This window comes from Gopherus flavomarginatus, chromosome 3 (assembly GCF_025201925.1).
Source record: "Gopherus flavomarginatus isolate rGopFla2 chromosome 3, rGopFla2.mat.asm, whole genome shotgun sequence".
Taxonomy (NCBI): domain Eukaryota; kingdom Metazoa; phylum Chordata; order Testudines; family Testudinidae; genus Gopherus; species Gopherus flavomarginatus.
Genome location: NC_066619.1, coordinates 887,674 through 904,725, shown reverse-complemented (window position 1 = coordinate 904,725; position 17,052 = coordinate 887,674). Strand labels below are relative to the sequence as shown.

Below are 17,052 nucleotides of genomic sequence, written 5' to 3'. Positions count from 1 at the left end.
CAAGCCCCCATCCAGCCTGCCTTCTCGGCAGGTTCATCAAACCCCAGCCCGGGCCCCTCGGCGGGTTCACGGGCCCCCATCCAGCAGGGAGGGAGCTGGCTGTGACCTTGCTGCTCAGGCTGGGGAATCCTGTCTGGGCACTGGGGGTGGTTTCCACTTCCTTTGCTGCACCCGAGCAGGGCAGGGATTGAGTGTGGCCCCGGGGCCCTCAGCAGTGGCGGTCTGAGCTCTCTGCTCCTGCCAAGGCCGGGGGCCATTGCCTGGTGGTTTCCCAGGCACAAGCATCCCGCGCCTGGCACCAGGGCGAGTGGTCTCTGCAGGGATAAGGGGTTCTCACCCCACTGGCCGGGGAGACCTTGGCATGGCTGGGGCCCGCCAGCTCGCTGAGGGTCTGTTTCTCCCAGCTGCTGCTGTGCTGAATGAGGACACGCAGCCCAGACTGTACCTAATGAACGGGCAGACGGCCCAGGTGAAGCTGAAGAACGTGGTGCCCCACGACATCGGGGACCCCGGTAAGGTCTTGCCCTGGCGTGTGGCTGGGGCCAGGGCTGGGCTGTGCTCAGTTATAAACACCCCATGCGATGGGCTCACCCAGCTCCACAGCCAGGCACAGTCCCATGGGGAACATGTCCTTCTGCCCCTTGGTGTGCTGGGGTGGGGGAGGGCAGGGGAGTCACTGCCAGGAAGGTCCCCCACTGCTGCCAGATTGTAGGCGGGGAGTCTGTGGAGATGGGTGTGCAGTGCAGTTACAGGGATGGGGAGACCATTCCCAGGGAGGATCACTGCCTGAGGGGGAGGGGCACGGTGCAGTGCAGTTACAGGAGGACTCACTGCAGGTGTGGGGGGTGCGGTGCAGTTACAGTAGGGCTCACTGCAGGTATTGGGTGCAGTGCAGTTACAGGGGGCTCATGGCATGTGTTGCGGGTGCAGTTTAGTTACAGGGGGGTCATGGCAGGTGCTGGGGGTGCAATGCAGTTACAGGGGGCTCACTGCTGGTGTTGGGGGGTGCAGTGCAGTTACAGAAGGGCTCACTGCAGGTGTTGGGGATGCACAGTGCAGTTACAGGGAGCTCACTGCCGGTGTTGGGGGGGTGCAGTGCAGTTACAGGAGGGTCACAGCAGGTGTGGGGGGCGCAGTGCAGTTACTGGGGGCTCACTGCAGGTGTGGGGGTGCAATGCAGTTACAAGGGGAAGACAGCAGGTGTTGGGGATGCAGTGCAATTACAGGAGGGCTCACTGCAGGTGTTGGGGATGCCCAGTGCAGTTACAGGAGGGCTCACTGCCAATGTTGGGGATGCACAGTGCAGTTACAGAGAGCTCACTGCTGGTGTTGGGGGGGGTGCAGTGCAGTTACAGGGGGGTCACTGCTGGTGTTGGGGGGTGCAGTGCAGTTACAGGGGGATCACAGCAGGTGTTGGGGATGCAGTGCAGTTACAGGAGGGCTCACTGCCGGTGTTGGGGGTTGCTGGGCAGTTACACGAGGCTCACTGCCAGTGTTGGGGATTCACAGTGCAGTTACAGGAGGGCTCACTGCAGGTGTTGGGCATACGCAGTGCAGTTACAGGAGGGCTCACTGCAAGTGTTGGGCATGCGCAGTGCAGTTACAGGGGGCTCATTGCAGGTGTGGGGGGGTGCAGTGCAATTACAGTAGGGTTGACAGGGAGGGCTGCTGAGAACTGCTCTATCCCTGCTCAGAGGACGAGCCCTGGCAACGGGTCAATGCCTACCTGATCCACGACACGGCCGGCTGGAAGGACCTGAACCTGAAGTTCGTGCTGCAGGTGTACCGCGACTACTACCTGACCCAGGACACAGCCTACCTGCAGGACATGTGGCCCATCTGCCAGGTACAGCGAGAGCCTCCGCCGGGGCTCCGAGCTCTGCCCCCAGCCTGTCCTGTGTGGGAGCTCCCGGCTGCCCGGCACAGGGCTGTGTCCTTGGGCCAGTGCAGCGAAGCAGCTGGGCAAAGGTCTCGGTCTCTCTCCCACAGGCTGTGATGGACTTGGAGCTGAAATTCGACACAGACGACGATGGGCTTATTGAAAACTCGGGCTTTGCTGATCAGACTTATGACGCCTGGGTGGCGACTGGAGCCAGGTGAGTGGGGCAGGGCCGGTGCAACCACTGGGCAAACTAGGTGTTCGCCTAGGGCAGCAAGTGGTTGGGGGCGCCAAAAAGCAGTGCCCTGGCTCGGCAGGGAGAAGCCTCCTTCCGGAGGCACCAGAGAGCCAGAGCCGTGGCTTGGGGGGTGGCGAGCCCCAGCCATGGAGGAGCAGAGGAGGGGGAGTCAGCAACCCTGCAAAGGCAGCAGCGCCGCTAGTGGGGAGCAGCCACACCCCCCACCCCTCCTGCGCAGGCTGCGGCCGGCGGCCCCTCCCCCCCGGGGGCTCCTGCAGGCTGCAGCAGATGCATGCGGGCGGCGGCCCCTGTGTGCCCTCCAGCTTCTCCCTCGCCACGCTCAAGCTCTGCGGCTCCCGGGAGTGTGAGTCACTGCTGGGGCGCTGGGCCCTGAGCCTGCTCCGGGGGGGCAGCGTCGGCGACTCTCACTCCCAGGTGCTGCCGAGCGGGGTGCACGGGGGCTGCTGCCCGCATGCATCAGCTGCAGGAGCCCCCGGGGGGCAGGGGGCAGGGGCACAGCCCAGGCAGGCACACCCCCTCAGCTCGCTCCTCACCGCTAGGGTTACCATCCATCGTATTACCCCAGACGTGTCCGGCTTTTTCGTCTTTAAATAGCCGTCCAGGAGGAATTGGTAAAAAGGTTAAAAGGTCCGGGATTTCCCCTCCTCCCCTCCATGCAGAGTGCGGCGCGGCTGATTGGGCGGCTGGGCCTGATTGAGCTGCTCCCATTGGCCTTCAGCTGCCAGAGCTCCTCCCGCTGCCTCAGCACTGCGGGGTCGGGGCTGTGCGCGTGGCAGCCCGGCAGCGTGTTCAGCGCTCTGGGAGAGCTGCACCAGTGTGGGCGGCTCCGTTCGGGGGCTGGCTCAGTCTGCACCCGCCGTGCCGGGCGTCCCAGTGCCCCGAGGGCAGCACTGTGCCGGAACCACGGCCCAGGACAGCCTGGGGTACCCAGGCAGGTGCCTACCCCAGGGAAGGGAGTTCACAGTCATTTTCAGAATTGCCCCAAGCAGCCAATTGGGGCCTGGGGCATTTGTGCTGAGTGGCTGCTGCTGAGTCATCACAATGAACCCATCAAAATGGGCCCAACAAGAGCTGGCTGGTGTCTAGAAGGCAGCAAGGGCAGGACACTGCTGCTCTGCTGAGAGCCCCGTCTGGGGAGCCCGGCCTGCCTCTCTGCAGATGCCAGGAGTGTCCCTGTGTGAGTCTCTCTCCTGGCCACGCCAGCTGCAGCTGGGGGTGTAGCTGGTCTGTGGCTTTGCCAGCTAAGGCAGCCCTGGCTTGTGTCCCCATCCATCTCTCGCCTTCGCTCACTGTGTGACCAGGGTTAGCCGCCTGTTACCTGCCATGCGCGGTGTGGAGTGCAAGCACCCGGCATTTCCAGAGGCGTGGCTCGGGTGCCCGCTCGGGTCTGTGCCTGGCATGGGGCTGCTGCTGCTCCAGCTCCCATGGGGCTGAAAGGACAGGTTAGGGGGCTGCACTCTCTGGGGGGGGTTGCAGCCCTGGTGGGGAGGGGGCTGGAGGGGGGTGCAGCCCTGGCTGGGTGAGGGGTGAGTGCTGTGAGGCTCGGGGGCTGGAGGGAGGTGCAGCCCCTGTGGGGAGAGGGGACGAGCACTGTGAGGCTCGGAGGCTGGAGTGGGGGTGCAGCCCTGGTGGGGAGGGGGGTGAGCGCTGTGAGGCTCAGGGGCTGGAGAGGGGCGCAGCCCCGCAGGGAGGGAGCGAGCGCTGTCAGGCTCAGGGGCTGGAGGAGGGCGGGTGCAGCCCCGGTGGGAAGGGGGACGAGCGCTGTGAGGCTCAGGGGCTGGAGTGGGGGTGCAGCCCTGGTGGGGAGGGGGGTGAGTGCTGTCAGGTTCAGGGGCTGGAGGGGGTTGCAGCCCCCGTGGGGAGTGGGACGAGTGCTGTCAGGCTCAGGGGCTGGAGAGGGGGGCGCAGCCCTGGTGGTGTGAGAGGTGAGTGCTGTGAGGCTCGGGGGCTGGAGTGGGGGTGCAGCCCTGGCAGGGTGAGGGTCGAGCGCTGTGAGGCTCGGGGGCTGGTCAGGTGAACAAGAAGTGCAGCCCCAGTCTCTGTCTAGGGCCTGGTAATGTGCCTGTCATGTAGTGCTGGGGCTGTGAGGCTGACATGGCGGATACGGCTGCGCTGTCGGCAGCGGCTCGTGCCCAAACCTGTCTCCTTTGCTTTGCAGCGCGTACTGCGGCAGCCTGTGGCTGGCAGCCGTCTGTGTGATGTGCAAGGTGGCGGGGATTGTGGGTGATGGCGAGGTCCTACAGAAATACAGTGCTATCCGAAGGAAGGGCGCGGAGGCGTTTGAGCGGCTGCTGTGGAATGGTGCGTATGGCAGGGTGCCTGGGCCCCACGAGGGGCACTGCGCTGACCCGCCCTTGGCTTGAGGTGCAGGCTCCCGCTCTGGGACACGGGCTGTCTGCGTCAGGCAGGAAGTGTCTCCCACCCCATGGGGCGCTGTGTGGTGTCCCCATAGGGAGGGCGCAGTGTGAGAGGAGGGGCTGCTGGTGTCAGAGGCAGGAGTGTGACTGTCTAGCTGATTTTCTTGTCCCCACTGCAGGGAAATACTACAACTACGACAGCAGCGGGGGCCCCTTCTCCAGCACCGTCATGTCCGACCAGTGCGCTGGGCAGTGGTTCCTCCGGGCCAGCGGCCTGGACCACGGCGAGTTCCAGGTGAGAGAAGATTTGTCACCACCCAGGGTGGGAGTGGTGGATTGGGAAGGCAAATTTACTGATGGATCAAGGATTAGGGGAGTGGCAAGTGATGAGGACAGGGCAACCATACAAAGCAATCTGGATTGCGTGGGAAGCTGGGCCCACTCAAACCAAATGTGGCAAATGCAAAGTCGTATTGTCTCACTGTCTGGGGGACGTAGGAGTGTGGGCACCTTACTCAGGGCAGAGTGCCAGAAACAGAGCACAAAACCCCACACTGGCTGTGAGTACTGTACTTAGATTTCACCAGCCAAGCAACAAGGGCAAAGCCCTGAGGCCAAATCAAGGAGTCATAGAATCAGAGGGACTTTGAGAGGTCTCTAGTCCAGTCCCCTGCACTCATGGCAGGACTGAGTATTATCTAGACCATCCCTGATGGGTTTGTCCAACCTGCTCTTCAAAATCCCCGATGATGAAGATTCCGCAACCTCCCTGACAATTTGTTCCAGTGCTTAACCACCCTGACAGGCAGGAAGTTTTTCCTAATGTCCAACCTAAACCACCCTTGCTGCAATTTAAGCCCATTGCTGCTTGTCCTATCCTCAGAGATTAATAAGAACAATTTTTCTTCCTCCTCCTTGTAACAACCTTTTATGTACTTGAAAACTGTTATCACGTCCCTCCTCAGTCTTCTCTTCTCTAGACTAAACAAACCCAGTTTATTCACTCTTCCCTCATAGTTCATGTTCTCTAGGCCTTTAATCATTTTTGTTGCTCTTCTCTGGACTTTCTCCAATTTGTCTACATCTTTGCTGAAATGTGGTGCCCAGAACTGGACACAATACTCCAGCTGGGTCCTAATCTGCACAGAGTAGAGTGGAAGAATGACTTCTCGTGTCTTGCTCACAACACTCCTGCTGATACATCCCAGAATGATGTTTGCTTTTTTCACAGCAGCGTTACACTGCTGACTCCTATTTAGTTTGTGATCCCCTCTGACCCCCAGATCCCTTTCCGCAGTGTTCCTTCCTAGGCAGTCATTGCCCATTTTGTACGTGTGCAACTGATTGTTCCTTCCTAAGTGGAGCACTCTGCATTTGTCCTTCTTGAATTTCATCCTATTTACTTCTGACCATTTCTCCAGTTTGTTCAGATCATTTTGAATTTTAATCCTGTCCTCCAAAGCACTTGCAACCCCTCCCAGCTCATCTTCAGTTGCTTTTACACAATGAGCCCTAAATCCCTGCAGAATCGCTGCTTTCCAGGATAGTCCCTCAGGCTCTAGGTCTGGCCTGAAGGCCTTCTTCCTAGATGTGTGTTTGACACCAGTAAGCCAAGGCCGCAGGCATCTGCTAAGAACTGACAAACCCCAGGCAGGAAGCCAGTCCATGAACTGGTAAGTGGTTAAAAGGCAGGAAACAAAGGGTAGGAATAAATGGTCAGTCCAGATTAGAGCAATGAACATGATTCAAGATCTAGAAAACATGGCCTATGAGGAAAGGTTAAACAAATCCAATTTTTTTACCCTGAAGAAGAGAAGGGGGAGAGGGGAGTGTGACGTTGCGGTTCTGGCGGGACCCAACTGAGAGTGCCAATTCAGGACCAATTGCTCAAACAGGGCAGTCATAGCCCAAGGCTGGGGTTTTTCCACCTCTAAGGCAAACCAAACCAGCCAGACAAAAAGGACTTCGGTTTCACCCCACTGGCTAACCACAAGTTACACAAGCAATTTCCTTAGACACTCCAGTCTCCCAGTGTCACCACCAGTGCCACCCGTCCTGGGATGAATGGTTATGAAAACCAACACCCCAGTAAAAGAAAAAGGTTCTCTCGATCCCAAAGGACCAAGCCCCAGACCCAGGTCAATATACACATTAGATCTTACCCACAAATCACGCTGTTGCCAATCCTTTAGAATCTAAAATCTAAAGGTTTATTCATAAAGGGAAAAAGATAGAGATGAGAGCTAGAATTGGTTAAATGGAATCAATTACATACAGTAATGGCAAAGTTCTTAGTTCAGGCTTGTAGCAGTGATGGAGTAAACTGCAGGTTTAAATCAAGTCTCTGGAGAACATCCCCCGCTGGGATGGGTCATTCAGTCCTTTGTGCAGAGCTTCAGTTTGTAGCAAAGTCCCTCCAGAGGTAAGAAGCAGGACTGAAGACAAAATGGAGATGAGGCTTCTGCTTTATATAGGCTTTTCCAAGTGTAAGAACACTCCTTTGTTCCTGCAGTGGAAAGTTACAGCAAAATGGAGTTTGCAGTCACATGGGCCAGTTTCTGCACACCCTGCTGAGTCACAGGGCGTAACTGCCTTCTCTCGATGGGACAATTGTGTAGGTGTGGTCCTTAATGGGCCATCAAGCAGGCTAAAAAGAGCTAACACCAACTTGTCTGGGATCTTTCCCAGTAACACAACACAAGTTTGCAATACAGACAGCATACAGCGAATATTAATAACTTCAACTACCAAAATGCTACAGACATACAGACAGCATAATCATAATCAGTAACTCATAACTTGGTCTTAGACACCTTATATGACCCCCTTTACCTAGAATTTGGTGCCACTACAGGACCTTGGTTGCAACCCATGTTCTATGTGGTCCCAGTTTATATCAACAACGTCACAGGGAGGCATAACGGTTTTCAAGTACATAAAGGATTGTTACAAGGAGGAGGGTTAAACATTGTTCTCCTGAGCCTCTGAGGATAGGACAAGAAGCAGCAAGGGAGGTTTAGGTTGAGGTTGGGAAACATGTCGTAACTGTCAGAGTGGTTTAGCACTGGAATAAATTGCCCAGGGAGGTTGTGGAATCTCCCTCACTGGGGATTTTTAAGAGCAGGTTGGACAAACATCTGTCAGGGATGGGCTAGGTCAGTGGTCACCAAGCAGTCGATTGTGATCTCCGGCAGCACAGTGTGGCTGCCGCTAAGACAGGCTCCCTGCCTGCCCCACCCCCATACCGCTCCCAGAAGTGTCTAGCACAGCTGCGGCGTGGGGGGGCGGGAGCATCCCTCCATGTGCTGCTCCTGCCTGCAAGCATCGCCCTGCAGCTCCCATTGTCCGGGAACAGGGACTGTGGCCAGTGGGAGCTGCAGGCCAGTGCTTGCAGGCAGGAGCAGCGCGCGGAGCCATCCACCTCCTGCAGGGGTGCAGTGGCCCCTTCCAGGAGCGGCGTGGGGCCGGGCCAGGCAGGGAGACAGCTGTAGCAGCAGCGCCACTGCACCACCGACCAAGGCAAGTGCTGCCTGGTGGGAAGCCACACTCCAATCACCAGCCTCTACCCTCTCCTGGAGCTTACACCCCAAGCCCCCTCCTGCACCCCAAGCCCCCCCCCCCGATCTCTTCCCAGAGCCAAAACCCCCTCTGCACCCCAACACTCTGCCCCAGCCCAGAGCCCCCTCCTGCACCCAAACTCCCTCCAAAAGCTTGCACCCCTCACCCCCTCCTGTACCTCACCCCCTGCCCCAGGCTCAGTCTGGAGCCCCCTCCCACACTGCAAACCCCTCAGCCCCAGCCCAGAGCCTGCACCCCCTCCCAACCCCTGCCCCATCCTGGTGAAAGTGAGTGTGTGTGTGGGGGGAGAGCGAGCAACAGAGGCAGGGCGGGATGGAGGGAGGACTTCGGGGAAGGGGTGGGGCCTTGGGGAAGGGCCAGGGTAGATCCTGAGTTGCACTTAAATTCAGAAAGTGAACTTGGGCGTAAAAAGGTTGGAGACCACTGGTCTAGATAATACTTAGTCCTGCCATGAGTGCCGGGGACTGGACGAGAGACCCCTCGAGGTCCCTCCCACTCGTAGGATGCTCCGAGCTGCTCGTGCACTGCTGTGGCACACAAGGCTAATGTGATGTGTACCCAGGGCAGCAGAGAGGTGATTCTACTGCTGCACATGGCACTGGTGTGCTCCTGGCTCTGTGACAGCCACAGGAGCCGCTGGCTCGGGACCGTTGCCAACTCGCAATGACAGTGGTGAGTTCACCGCCTCGATGTCTTCACATCCAGCCCACTGCCTTTCCGCATGGCTTTTTGCTGGGCTCAGTCCAGGAGTCTCTGTGCTGGACAGAAGGTAGATGATCTACTGGCCCTATCTGCCTTAAGCAGTACGACTCTGCCGCTGCTGTCTCCAAGTGTAGGACAGCCCCGGGGCCCTGGGTTCAGGGTGGGGCCCTCTGTGGCCGAGAGGCCTGATGGCGTCTCTCTCCACAGGTTTTCCCCAGGAGCCATATCCTCAGCGCGCTGAAGACGATCTTTGAGTTGAACGTCATGGGCTTTGCCAATGGGACGATGGGAGCCGTGAACGGCATGAGGCCCGATGGGAGCCTGGACACGTCCAGCCTGCAGTCCAGCGAGGCCTGGGTTGGGGTCGTGTATGCTCTGGCAGCCACCATGATCCAGGAGGTGGGTGTGGCGCGCGGCGCCCCTTGGCACGGGCAGGCTGTGCCAGGGCACGGGCCTGACTCTCTTCTCCCTCTGCTGCAGGGTCTGGTGCAGGAGGGCTTCCACACAGCGGAGGGCTGCTACCGGACCGTGTGGGAGCGGCTGGGCATGGCCTTCCAGACGCCAGAGGCCTATTGCCAACAGAAGCTCTTCCGCTCTCTGGCCTACATGCGTCCCCTCAGCATCTGGAGCATGCAGCTGGCCCTGGAGAGCAGAGCCTGCCAGGCGCCTGCCGCAGCAGCGCCACACCCAGGGCAGGAGAACTCCCTCCAGCCGTAAGGGAAGGAACCTGGGAGCAGGAGCCAGAGGGAGCCGCATGGCCCCCGCTGCAGGCCAGGGACTGTGTGGAGGCAGCTTGCCCCTTTTTAAAACCTGATTTTAATTGCTGTATCTTCTCTCCTCTCTGCACTTACCCTGTGCCTCCCACCAGTGCGTGCACCCTGCCCCCTCAGCGCAGCGGGGCCCCATGTTCCACACCCTGGCTAACCCCTCATCCCTGGGGCTTCCAGCCACAAGAGAGATGGTTTCCTGGGCCTGGCTGCCTGAGCGGGAAGAGGGGAGGAGCAGCTGGGGGGGCTGTGCCCAGGGTCCTTCCCCTCCCGCATGGCTCTGGGACTCTGCAGTGCACAGGGCAAGTCCCCGCGGGAGTTGGGGTAACCCTATGGCCGACAGGTCTCACAGCCTCCCCCAGCGCCTGTCCTGCCTGCTCCCCCACCCAGATCCACATGGCTGGGAGCGGTAGAGGACATGGAGGGGGGAGCCCATGTGCGTGGCTGGCACTGTTGCGCAGGGCGTGTGCACAGGCTGCTGGGTGCAGATTTCACCTGCCCTTCCTGGTGGAGCAGCATCCGCTGCCGGGCACAGACGGGCCGTGGGTGAGGGCCCGGTACATGCTGAGCCCTAACTGCAGGGAGAACCACCCGGGACAGAAGCTTGGCAGGGGTCCCCCTCCAGTGGCATGGCCCACGGCAGAGGTGCAGGGGGAGCCAAAGATGCAGGCACCGCTGTCAGTAAAGGCGCCATTGCCCCTCCCTGGCCCAAGGGGCTGCCCAGCTGGGCTGGGTCCCTTCACCGTGCCTGGTCCAGGCAGGGGCCGCTGCGGTAACCCGTGGCAAGGGCAGTTCCTGAGCATGATCCAGCCCTGGCCCGGGGCCCACTGCCTGGCATCCGACAATCCTCATCCCAAGTGAACTCCTCCTGTCCCCGACCCTGCATATCCACTGCCCAACATCACAGCTGGCGCTGGGCCGAGGGCTCAAGGGAGCTCGTTTTAAATGCTGAATCATTTTAATTTAAAATCACTGTAATAAAATATCATCTGCCTGTGGGCTAGTCCCGCTGCCTGGGGCTGTAGCCTTCTCTGGCCCCGCGCTGGGGCCTGTCCCTGTGCCTGGGGCTGTAACCTCCTCCAGCCCCGTGCTGGGGGCCTGTCCCTCTGCCTGGGGCTGTGGCCCCCTCCGGCCCCGCCCGGGGGCCTGTCCCTCTGCCTGGGGCTGTGGCCTCCTCCGGCCCCGCGCCGGGGGCCTGTCCCTCTGCCTGGGGCTGTGGCCTCCTCCGGCCCCGCGCCGGGGCCTGTCCCTGTGCCTGGGGCTGTGGCCCCCTCCGGCCCCGCCCGGGGGCCTGTCCCTCTGCCTGGGGCTGTGGCCCCCTCCGGCCCCGCCCGGGGGCCTGTCCCTCTGCCTGGGGCTGTGACTCCCTCCGGACCTGCGCTGGGGCCTGTCCCTCTCCCTGGGGCTGTGGCCCCCCCGGCCCCACCCGGGGGCCTCTCCCTCTGCCTGGGGCTGTGACTCCCTCCAGCCCCACGCCGGGGCCTGTCCCACTGCCTGGGGCTGTGGCCCCCTCCGGCCCCGCCCGGGGGCCTGTCCCTCTGCCTGGGGCTGTGGCCCCCTCCGGCCCCGCCCGGGGGCCTGTCCCTCTGCCTGGGGCTGTGGCCCCCTCCGGCCCCGCCCGGGGGCCTGTCCCTCTGCCTGGGGCTGTGGCCCCCTCCGGCCCCGCCCGGGGGCCTGTCCCTCTGCCTGGGGCTGTGGCCCCCTCCAGCCACGTGCCAGGGCCTGTCCCTCTGCCTGGGGCTGTGGCCTCCTCCGGTCCCACCCGGGGGCCTGTCCCTCTGCCTGGGGCTGTGGCCCCCTCCGGCCCCGCCCGGGGGCCTGTCCCTCTGCCTGGGGCTGTGGCCCCCTCTGGCCCCGTGCCGGGGCCTGTCCCTCTGCCTGGGGCTGTGGCCCCCTCCGGTCCCACCCGGGGGCCTGTCCCTCTGCCTGGGGCTGCGGCCCCCTCCGGCCCCGCCCGGGGGCCTGTCCCTCTGCCTGGGGCTGTGGCCCCCTCCGGCCCCGCCCGGGGGCCTGTCCCTCTGCCTGGGGCTGTGGCCCCCTCAGGCCCCGTGCCGGGGCCTGTCCCTCTGCCTGGGGCTGTGGCCCCCTCCGGTCCCACCCGGGGGCCTGTCCCTCTGCCTGGGGCTGCGGCCCCCTCCGGTCCCGCGCCAGGGCCTGTCCCTCTGCCTGGGGCTGTGGCCCCCTCCGGTCCCGCGCCAGGGCCTGTCCCTCTGCCTGGGGCTGTGGCCCCATCCGGCCCTGCCTGGGGGCCTGTCCCTCTGCCTGGGGCTGTGGCCCCCTCCGGTCCCGCGCCAGGGCCTGTCCCTCTGCCTGGGGCTGTGGCCCCATCCGGCCCCGCCCGGGAGTCTGTCCCACTGCCTGGGGCTGTGACCCCATCCGGCCCCGCCCGGGGGCCTGTCCCTCTGCCTGGGGCTGTGGCCCCCTCCGGTCCCGCCCGGGGGCCTGTCCCTCTGCCTGGGGCTGTGGCCCCCTCCGGTCCCGCGCCGGGGTCTGTCCCTCTGCCTGGGGCTGTGGCCCCCTCCGGCCCCGCCTGGGGGCCTGTCCCTCTGCCTGGGGCTGTGGCCCCCTCCGGCCCCGCCTGGGGGCCTGTCCCTCTGCCTGGGGCTGTGGCCCCCTCCGGTCCCGCCCGGGGGCCTGTCCCTCTGCCTGGGGCTGTGGCCCCCTCTGGTCCCCCCCGGGGGCCTGTCCCTCTGCCTGGGGCTGTGGCCCCCTCCGGCCCCGCACTGGGGCCTGTCCCACTGCCTAGGGCTGTGGCCCTCTCCAGCCCTGCCCATGGGCCTGTCCCTCTGCCTGGGGCTGTAGCCCCCTCCGGCCCCGCCCGGGGACCTGTCCCTCTGCCTGGGGCTGTGCCCCCCTCTGCCCCCCCCGGGGGCCTGTCCCTCTGCCTGGGGCTGTGGCCCCCTCCGGCCCCGCGCCAGGGCCTATCCATGTGCCTGGGGCTGTGGCCCCCTCCGGCACCCGCCGGGGTCTGTCCCTCTGCCTGGAGCTGTAGTCCCCTCCACCCCCTTCCCGGGGCCTGTCCCTCTTCCTGGGGCTGTAGCCCCCTCTTGCCCCCGCCCCAGGGGCCTGTCTTTCTGCCTGGGGCTGTAGCTATAGACGTCAACAACCAAGTGGCAAATGTGAACTTGGGCACTACACCGGCCCAACCATGGAGTCACAGACAGCCCCTGCAGCTCTCCAGTCTGCCTCGTCACCCCGACGAGCCTGCCTTTGTGATAGCTGGTCCCTTACACCAAAACTCAACAATATTCAGGTTACTCCCAATCTCAAAGGACCAGGCACCCCAGGTCAATTGCACCCCAGATCTTACACCAAAGACAACACTTGTAGGCAGTCCTGTACTTAAAGAGCTAGTAACAAGAAAGAGAAATGGGTGATTTGCAAGGTAGATATAGACACAGGTGAGTTACGAGCTGAAGGTGAACGAAGCTGCTGTAATGAACAAGCACTGCGTGTCCTGTGGTTCTAGGCCAGACCAAGCACTGGGGATCTTTTGCTTATGCTTAGTCAACATAAAAGACACAATTTTTTGTCAGGGATTATTCCTTTCCCCCACAGTTCAGGCTGATGGGATGAGTCCACCTGCACGTCTCTTCAGGGGAGTGGGGGAGCAATTAACAAAGTCTTAGTTCTTGGATTCAGGTTTCAGAGTAGCAGCCGTGTTAGTCTCTATCCGCAAAAAGAACAGGAGTGCTTGTGGCACCTTCGAGACTAACACATTTATTTCAGCATGAGCTTTCATGGGCTACAGCCCACTTCATCGGATGCCTTGGATGTCTTGCGATGGCTCATTGGTTTCAGTGGGCCGCCTTGGTGGGTGGAGCCACCACTGTAGGAAGCCAGCACTTTACACTTGTTAATGCTGCTTTCCAGTTGGATGAGTCACAGAGCTTTGCAAGGCAAACCTCAGTACAGCACGGCGTCCGGATGTTGTCAGTGAGATTACTACATGCAGCATCCGACAAGCATTTCATCAAGTCTAAGCACTCAACATTCTTATCAACTTCACATCTGCTTTAACAACGTTAACCCATAGGTGAGCCAGAATGGTTTCCAGCTGGGTATCAGTCAGTGTCCAGCTGAGAGCCTAGGGGCCTTGGCATAAGCTAGCAGTGGTCTGTCAGCGTCTCTGGCAGCTAGCCCTCGGTAGGTATATGCAGCATCATGGCATGTGGGCACTCTGGTGTTTCCACTCCTAAGTCACCAAGTTACATCCCAATTGTGAGAAAACAAACTCCTGCTCTAAGTAGCTGGAACACAAAAGGCTCCTCGTCCTCAGGCTCTGGATGGAGCCCCGCCAGTCCTGACTGAATATCTGGCCATGTGCACAGATCTGCTGGAGCGCAGCATGCAGTTCAGCCTTGTGATCAGCCTTGTGGGTAGTGATCAATGGCTCCATGTCTAGTTGGCAGCCAGTATCAAGCAGAGTTCCCCAAGGGTCAGTCCTGGGGCCGGTTTTGTTCAGTATCTTCATTAATGATCTGGATGGCGTGGACTGAATCCTCAGCAAGTTTGCAGATGACACTAAACTGGGAGGAGTGGTAGATACACTGGAGGGTAGGGATAGGATACAGAGAGACCTAGACAAATTAGAGGATTGGGCCAAAAGAAACCTGATGAGGTTCAACAAGGACAAGTGCAGAGTCCTGCATTTAGGATGGAAGAATCCCATTCACTGCTACAGACTAGGGACTGACTGGCTAGGCAGCAATTCTGCAGAAAAGGGCCTAGGAGTTACAGTGGACGGGAAGCTGGATATGAGTCGACAGTGTGCCCTTGTTGCCAATAAGGCTAACGGCACTTAGGGCTGTATAAGTAGGGGCATTGCCAGCAGATCGAGGGACCTGATCATTCCCCTCTATTCAACATTGGTGAGGCCTCATCTGGAGTACTGTGTCCAGTTTTGGGCCCCCACACTACAAGAAGGATGTGGAAAAATTGAAAAGAGTCCAGCGGAGGGTAACAAAAATGATTAGGGGGCTGGAGCACATGACTTATGAGGAGAGGCTGAAGGAACTGGGATTGTTTAGTCTGCAGAAAAGAAGAATGAAGAGGGATTTGATAGCTGCTTTCAACTACCTGAAAGGGGATTCCAAAGAGGATGGATCTAGACTGTTCTCAGTGGTACCTGATGACAGAACAAGGAGTAATGGTCTCAAGTTGCAGTGGGGAAGGTTTAGGTTGGATATTAGGAAACACTATTTCACTAGGAGGGTGGTGAAGCACTGGAATGGGTTCCCTAGGGAGGTGGTGGAATCTCCTTCCTTAGAGGTTTTTAAGGTCAGGCTTGACAAAGCCCTGGCTGGGATGATTTAGTTGGGAATTGGTCCTGCTTTGAGCAGGGGGTTGGACTAGATGACCTCCTGAGGTCCCTTCCAACCCTGATATTCTATGATTCTATGATCTAGTGTGAGGCTGAAATACAGGGGCCTTGGGCTCTACTGGAATGCGACTATTATTAACAGCAGCCATCTGAGGATGTTCAGAATGTTTTCCCAGGGTTCAGCCACTTTGCTCCAATCCAGACTTTCCCGTGCGGTTAATTACCCTGATGCACAGACTCAGAGGACCCCCTCCCCCTGTGCCAGCTGTCACTGAGATCAAGCATCAGCAAAGTCCTGCAACAGCCTCGAGCCAAGACACGTGTCACTTGAGGAGTGAAAGTCAGGCGGGCGGCCTGAGCAGGCAGTCCACACCTCACCCTAGAAACATGGGAAAATGACAGTTCTAGGGCAGGCTCCTGCCTGAACATGTTGGTCTCAGCATGGCATCCTGGCCTTGACCTGGAGCTTGCTGCAACCAGCAGGAGGCTACACTGCATCAGTCCATCTGTGCACCAGTCCCTCAAATGCAGCTTGATGAGTACGGACTGTGCAAAGGCATCCCAGGGAAGCTGGGATGTGCCCTTAGCCTGACCCTCATTAACACGTCCTGCCCCTCCCGGTTTAGCACCTGTGCACTCCCACGACTAGCTGTCGTTCTGCTCCCCTGCTGCACTCGCCGAGTGCCTCTTGCCTTACCTGTCTTGCAGGCGCAGCAGTGAATTCAAGAGTGTCACACGGTCACACAGTGCCAAGGCCACCCACGGGGTGGGACAAGTGGGGCAATTTGTCCCAGGCCCTGCAGGGGCCCCCACGAGAATATAGTATTCTATAGTATTGCAACTTTTTTTATGGAAGGGGCCCCCAAAATTGCTTTGCCCCAGGCCCCCTGAATCCTCTGGGTGGCCCTGCATGGTGCCTGGCAGGAGAGCTGTTGCAAGGACACAAGAACTGTTTTCAGAGCTGGGCGTGTGGGCGAGAGCCTCTGGGCTGAGGACACCGCCCTGCCCTGCCACAGAGCCTGGCCTGCACAGCTGTGCTGACCCCATCTCAACAGCAGCCGAGAGGAGGCTCACATGGCACCGGGAAGCAGAGAAGGGGGGAGCTGAGGAAAAGCTGCTGCTGGGCCTGGGGGCCTGCCCCCAGCAGCAGAACTCCTCCACCTGCTGCTGCGCCACATCTCCTCTGCCCCGGACACGGCCGCAGCTTGTCTCCAGCTCCGCTCCCCCGCCTCACTCTGCCCTGGGACTCTCAGCCCAGGTTCCAGCTGCTGCATGCACAGGGCACAGGGAGGGGAAGGGGGCAAGGGGTCCTGAGCAGCAAGGGAGGAGAATTAAAAGAAAGAAATAGTTTTAGCCATTTGGACAATTAATTGTTTCTTTTATAAAGCCTAACGTAACGATTGGATCATTTCTGTATTTCTGTAGCTGGGCATAGCTACGTAAAGGAGGTTGAGTGAGTGATAAGTGTTTTGGAAGGTCTCAGTGGAGAGAACTGATTATTTACAATGCTCTGCAGGTTACAGATACAATCACTGCACCAAGCCACAGGGCCCTGGGCTGGTTAGAGTTTCCCAGCGTTTAGGAAAGTGGCTGCTCATGTGACCACATTCTGGCACCTGACGATCTTTGCAGTTCACACAATACTGAAAACTAATGGGAAAACTGGCTCCATGGTGGGTGTTCTGTGTTACTAGGGTGTTCGTTGTTTATTCTTCAGCCCCCATACAGGGGAGGAGTGGTGGGGGAGGGGAGCCAAGAGAGCAGCAGGGCCCGGAGGGCAGTTCCCCTGTCGCAGGAGTGAGGCGAGGGTGGGCAGCACCAGCGTCTTCGTCTGAGCAACCCATGCGAGGTGGCCATGTTTGTGTGAATTGAAGGTTGACTTTCAACCTGAAATTCTCATGCACTCATTGGCAGAGGAGTGGAGGGAGGTAAGAAGTCAGTAGACAGACTGAAAAAATGTGATTGGTTTTATGTTTTGTCTTTTTAAAAATCTCAAGATGTTGAGGCCAATCTTGTGATTTTTCCAGAGTCTGGTTTGTGATCTCTCAAGTAAGGGCGGATTCACGATTCTCCCACTCCTAGTCCAGGGCCTGGCCACCCTGCTCCGGTACCACCTGTTGGTCTGACTGGGCTTCAGGGCCTGTGTTTCCTCCCTTGGGAAGCTGTGACGAGTGTGTTCACAGAGT

At 59.8% G+C, this 17,052-nt stretch overlaps 1 protein-coding gene across 1 annotated transcript in view; it reads left to right on the top strand.

Moving 5' to 3' along the window:
- GBA2 (glucosylceramidase beta 2) overlaps nt 1-10,547 on the top strand; it is a 52,932-nt gene extending 42,385 nt beyond the window's left edge. Inside the window, 7 exon segments of the mRNA XM_050943572.1 lie at nt 405-512; nt 1,695-1,846; nt 1,990-2,096; nt 4,297-4,439; nt 4,675-4,790; nt 8,984-9,175; nt 9,257-10,547. Coding sequence (XP_050799529.1) covers nt 405-512; nt 1,695-1,846; nt 1,990-2,096; nt 4,297-4,439; nt 4,675-4,790; nt 8,984-9,175; nt 9,257-9,493 — 1,055 coding nt within the window. The 3' untranslated portion in view covers nt 9,494-10,547.
- The last annotated feature ends 6,505 nt before the right edge of the window (nt 10,548-17,052 follow it).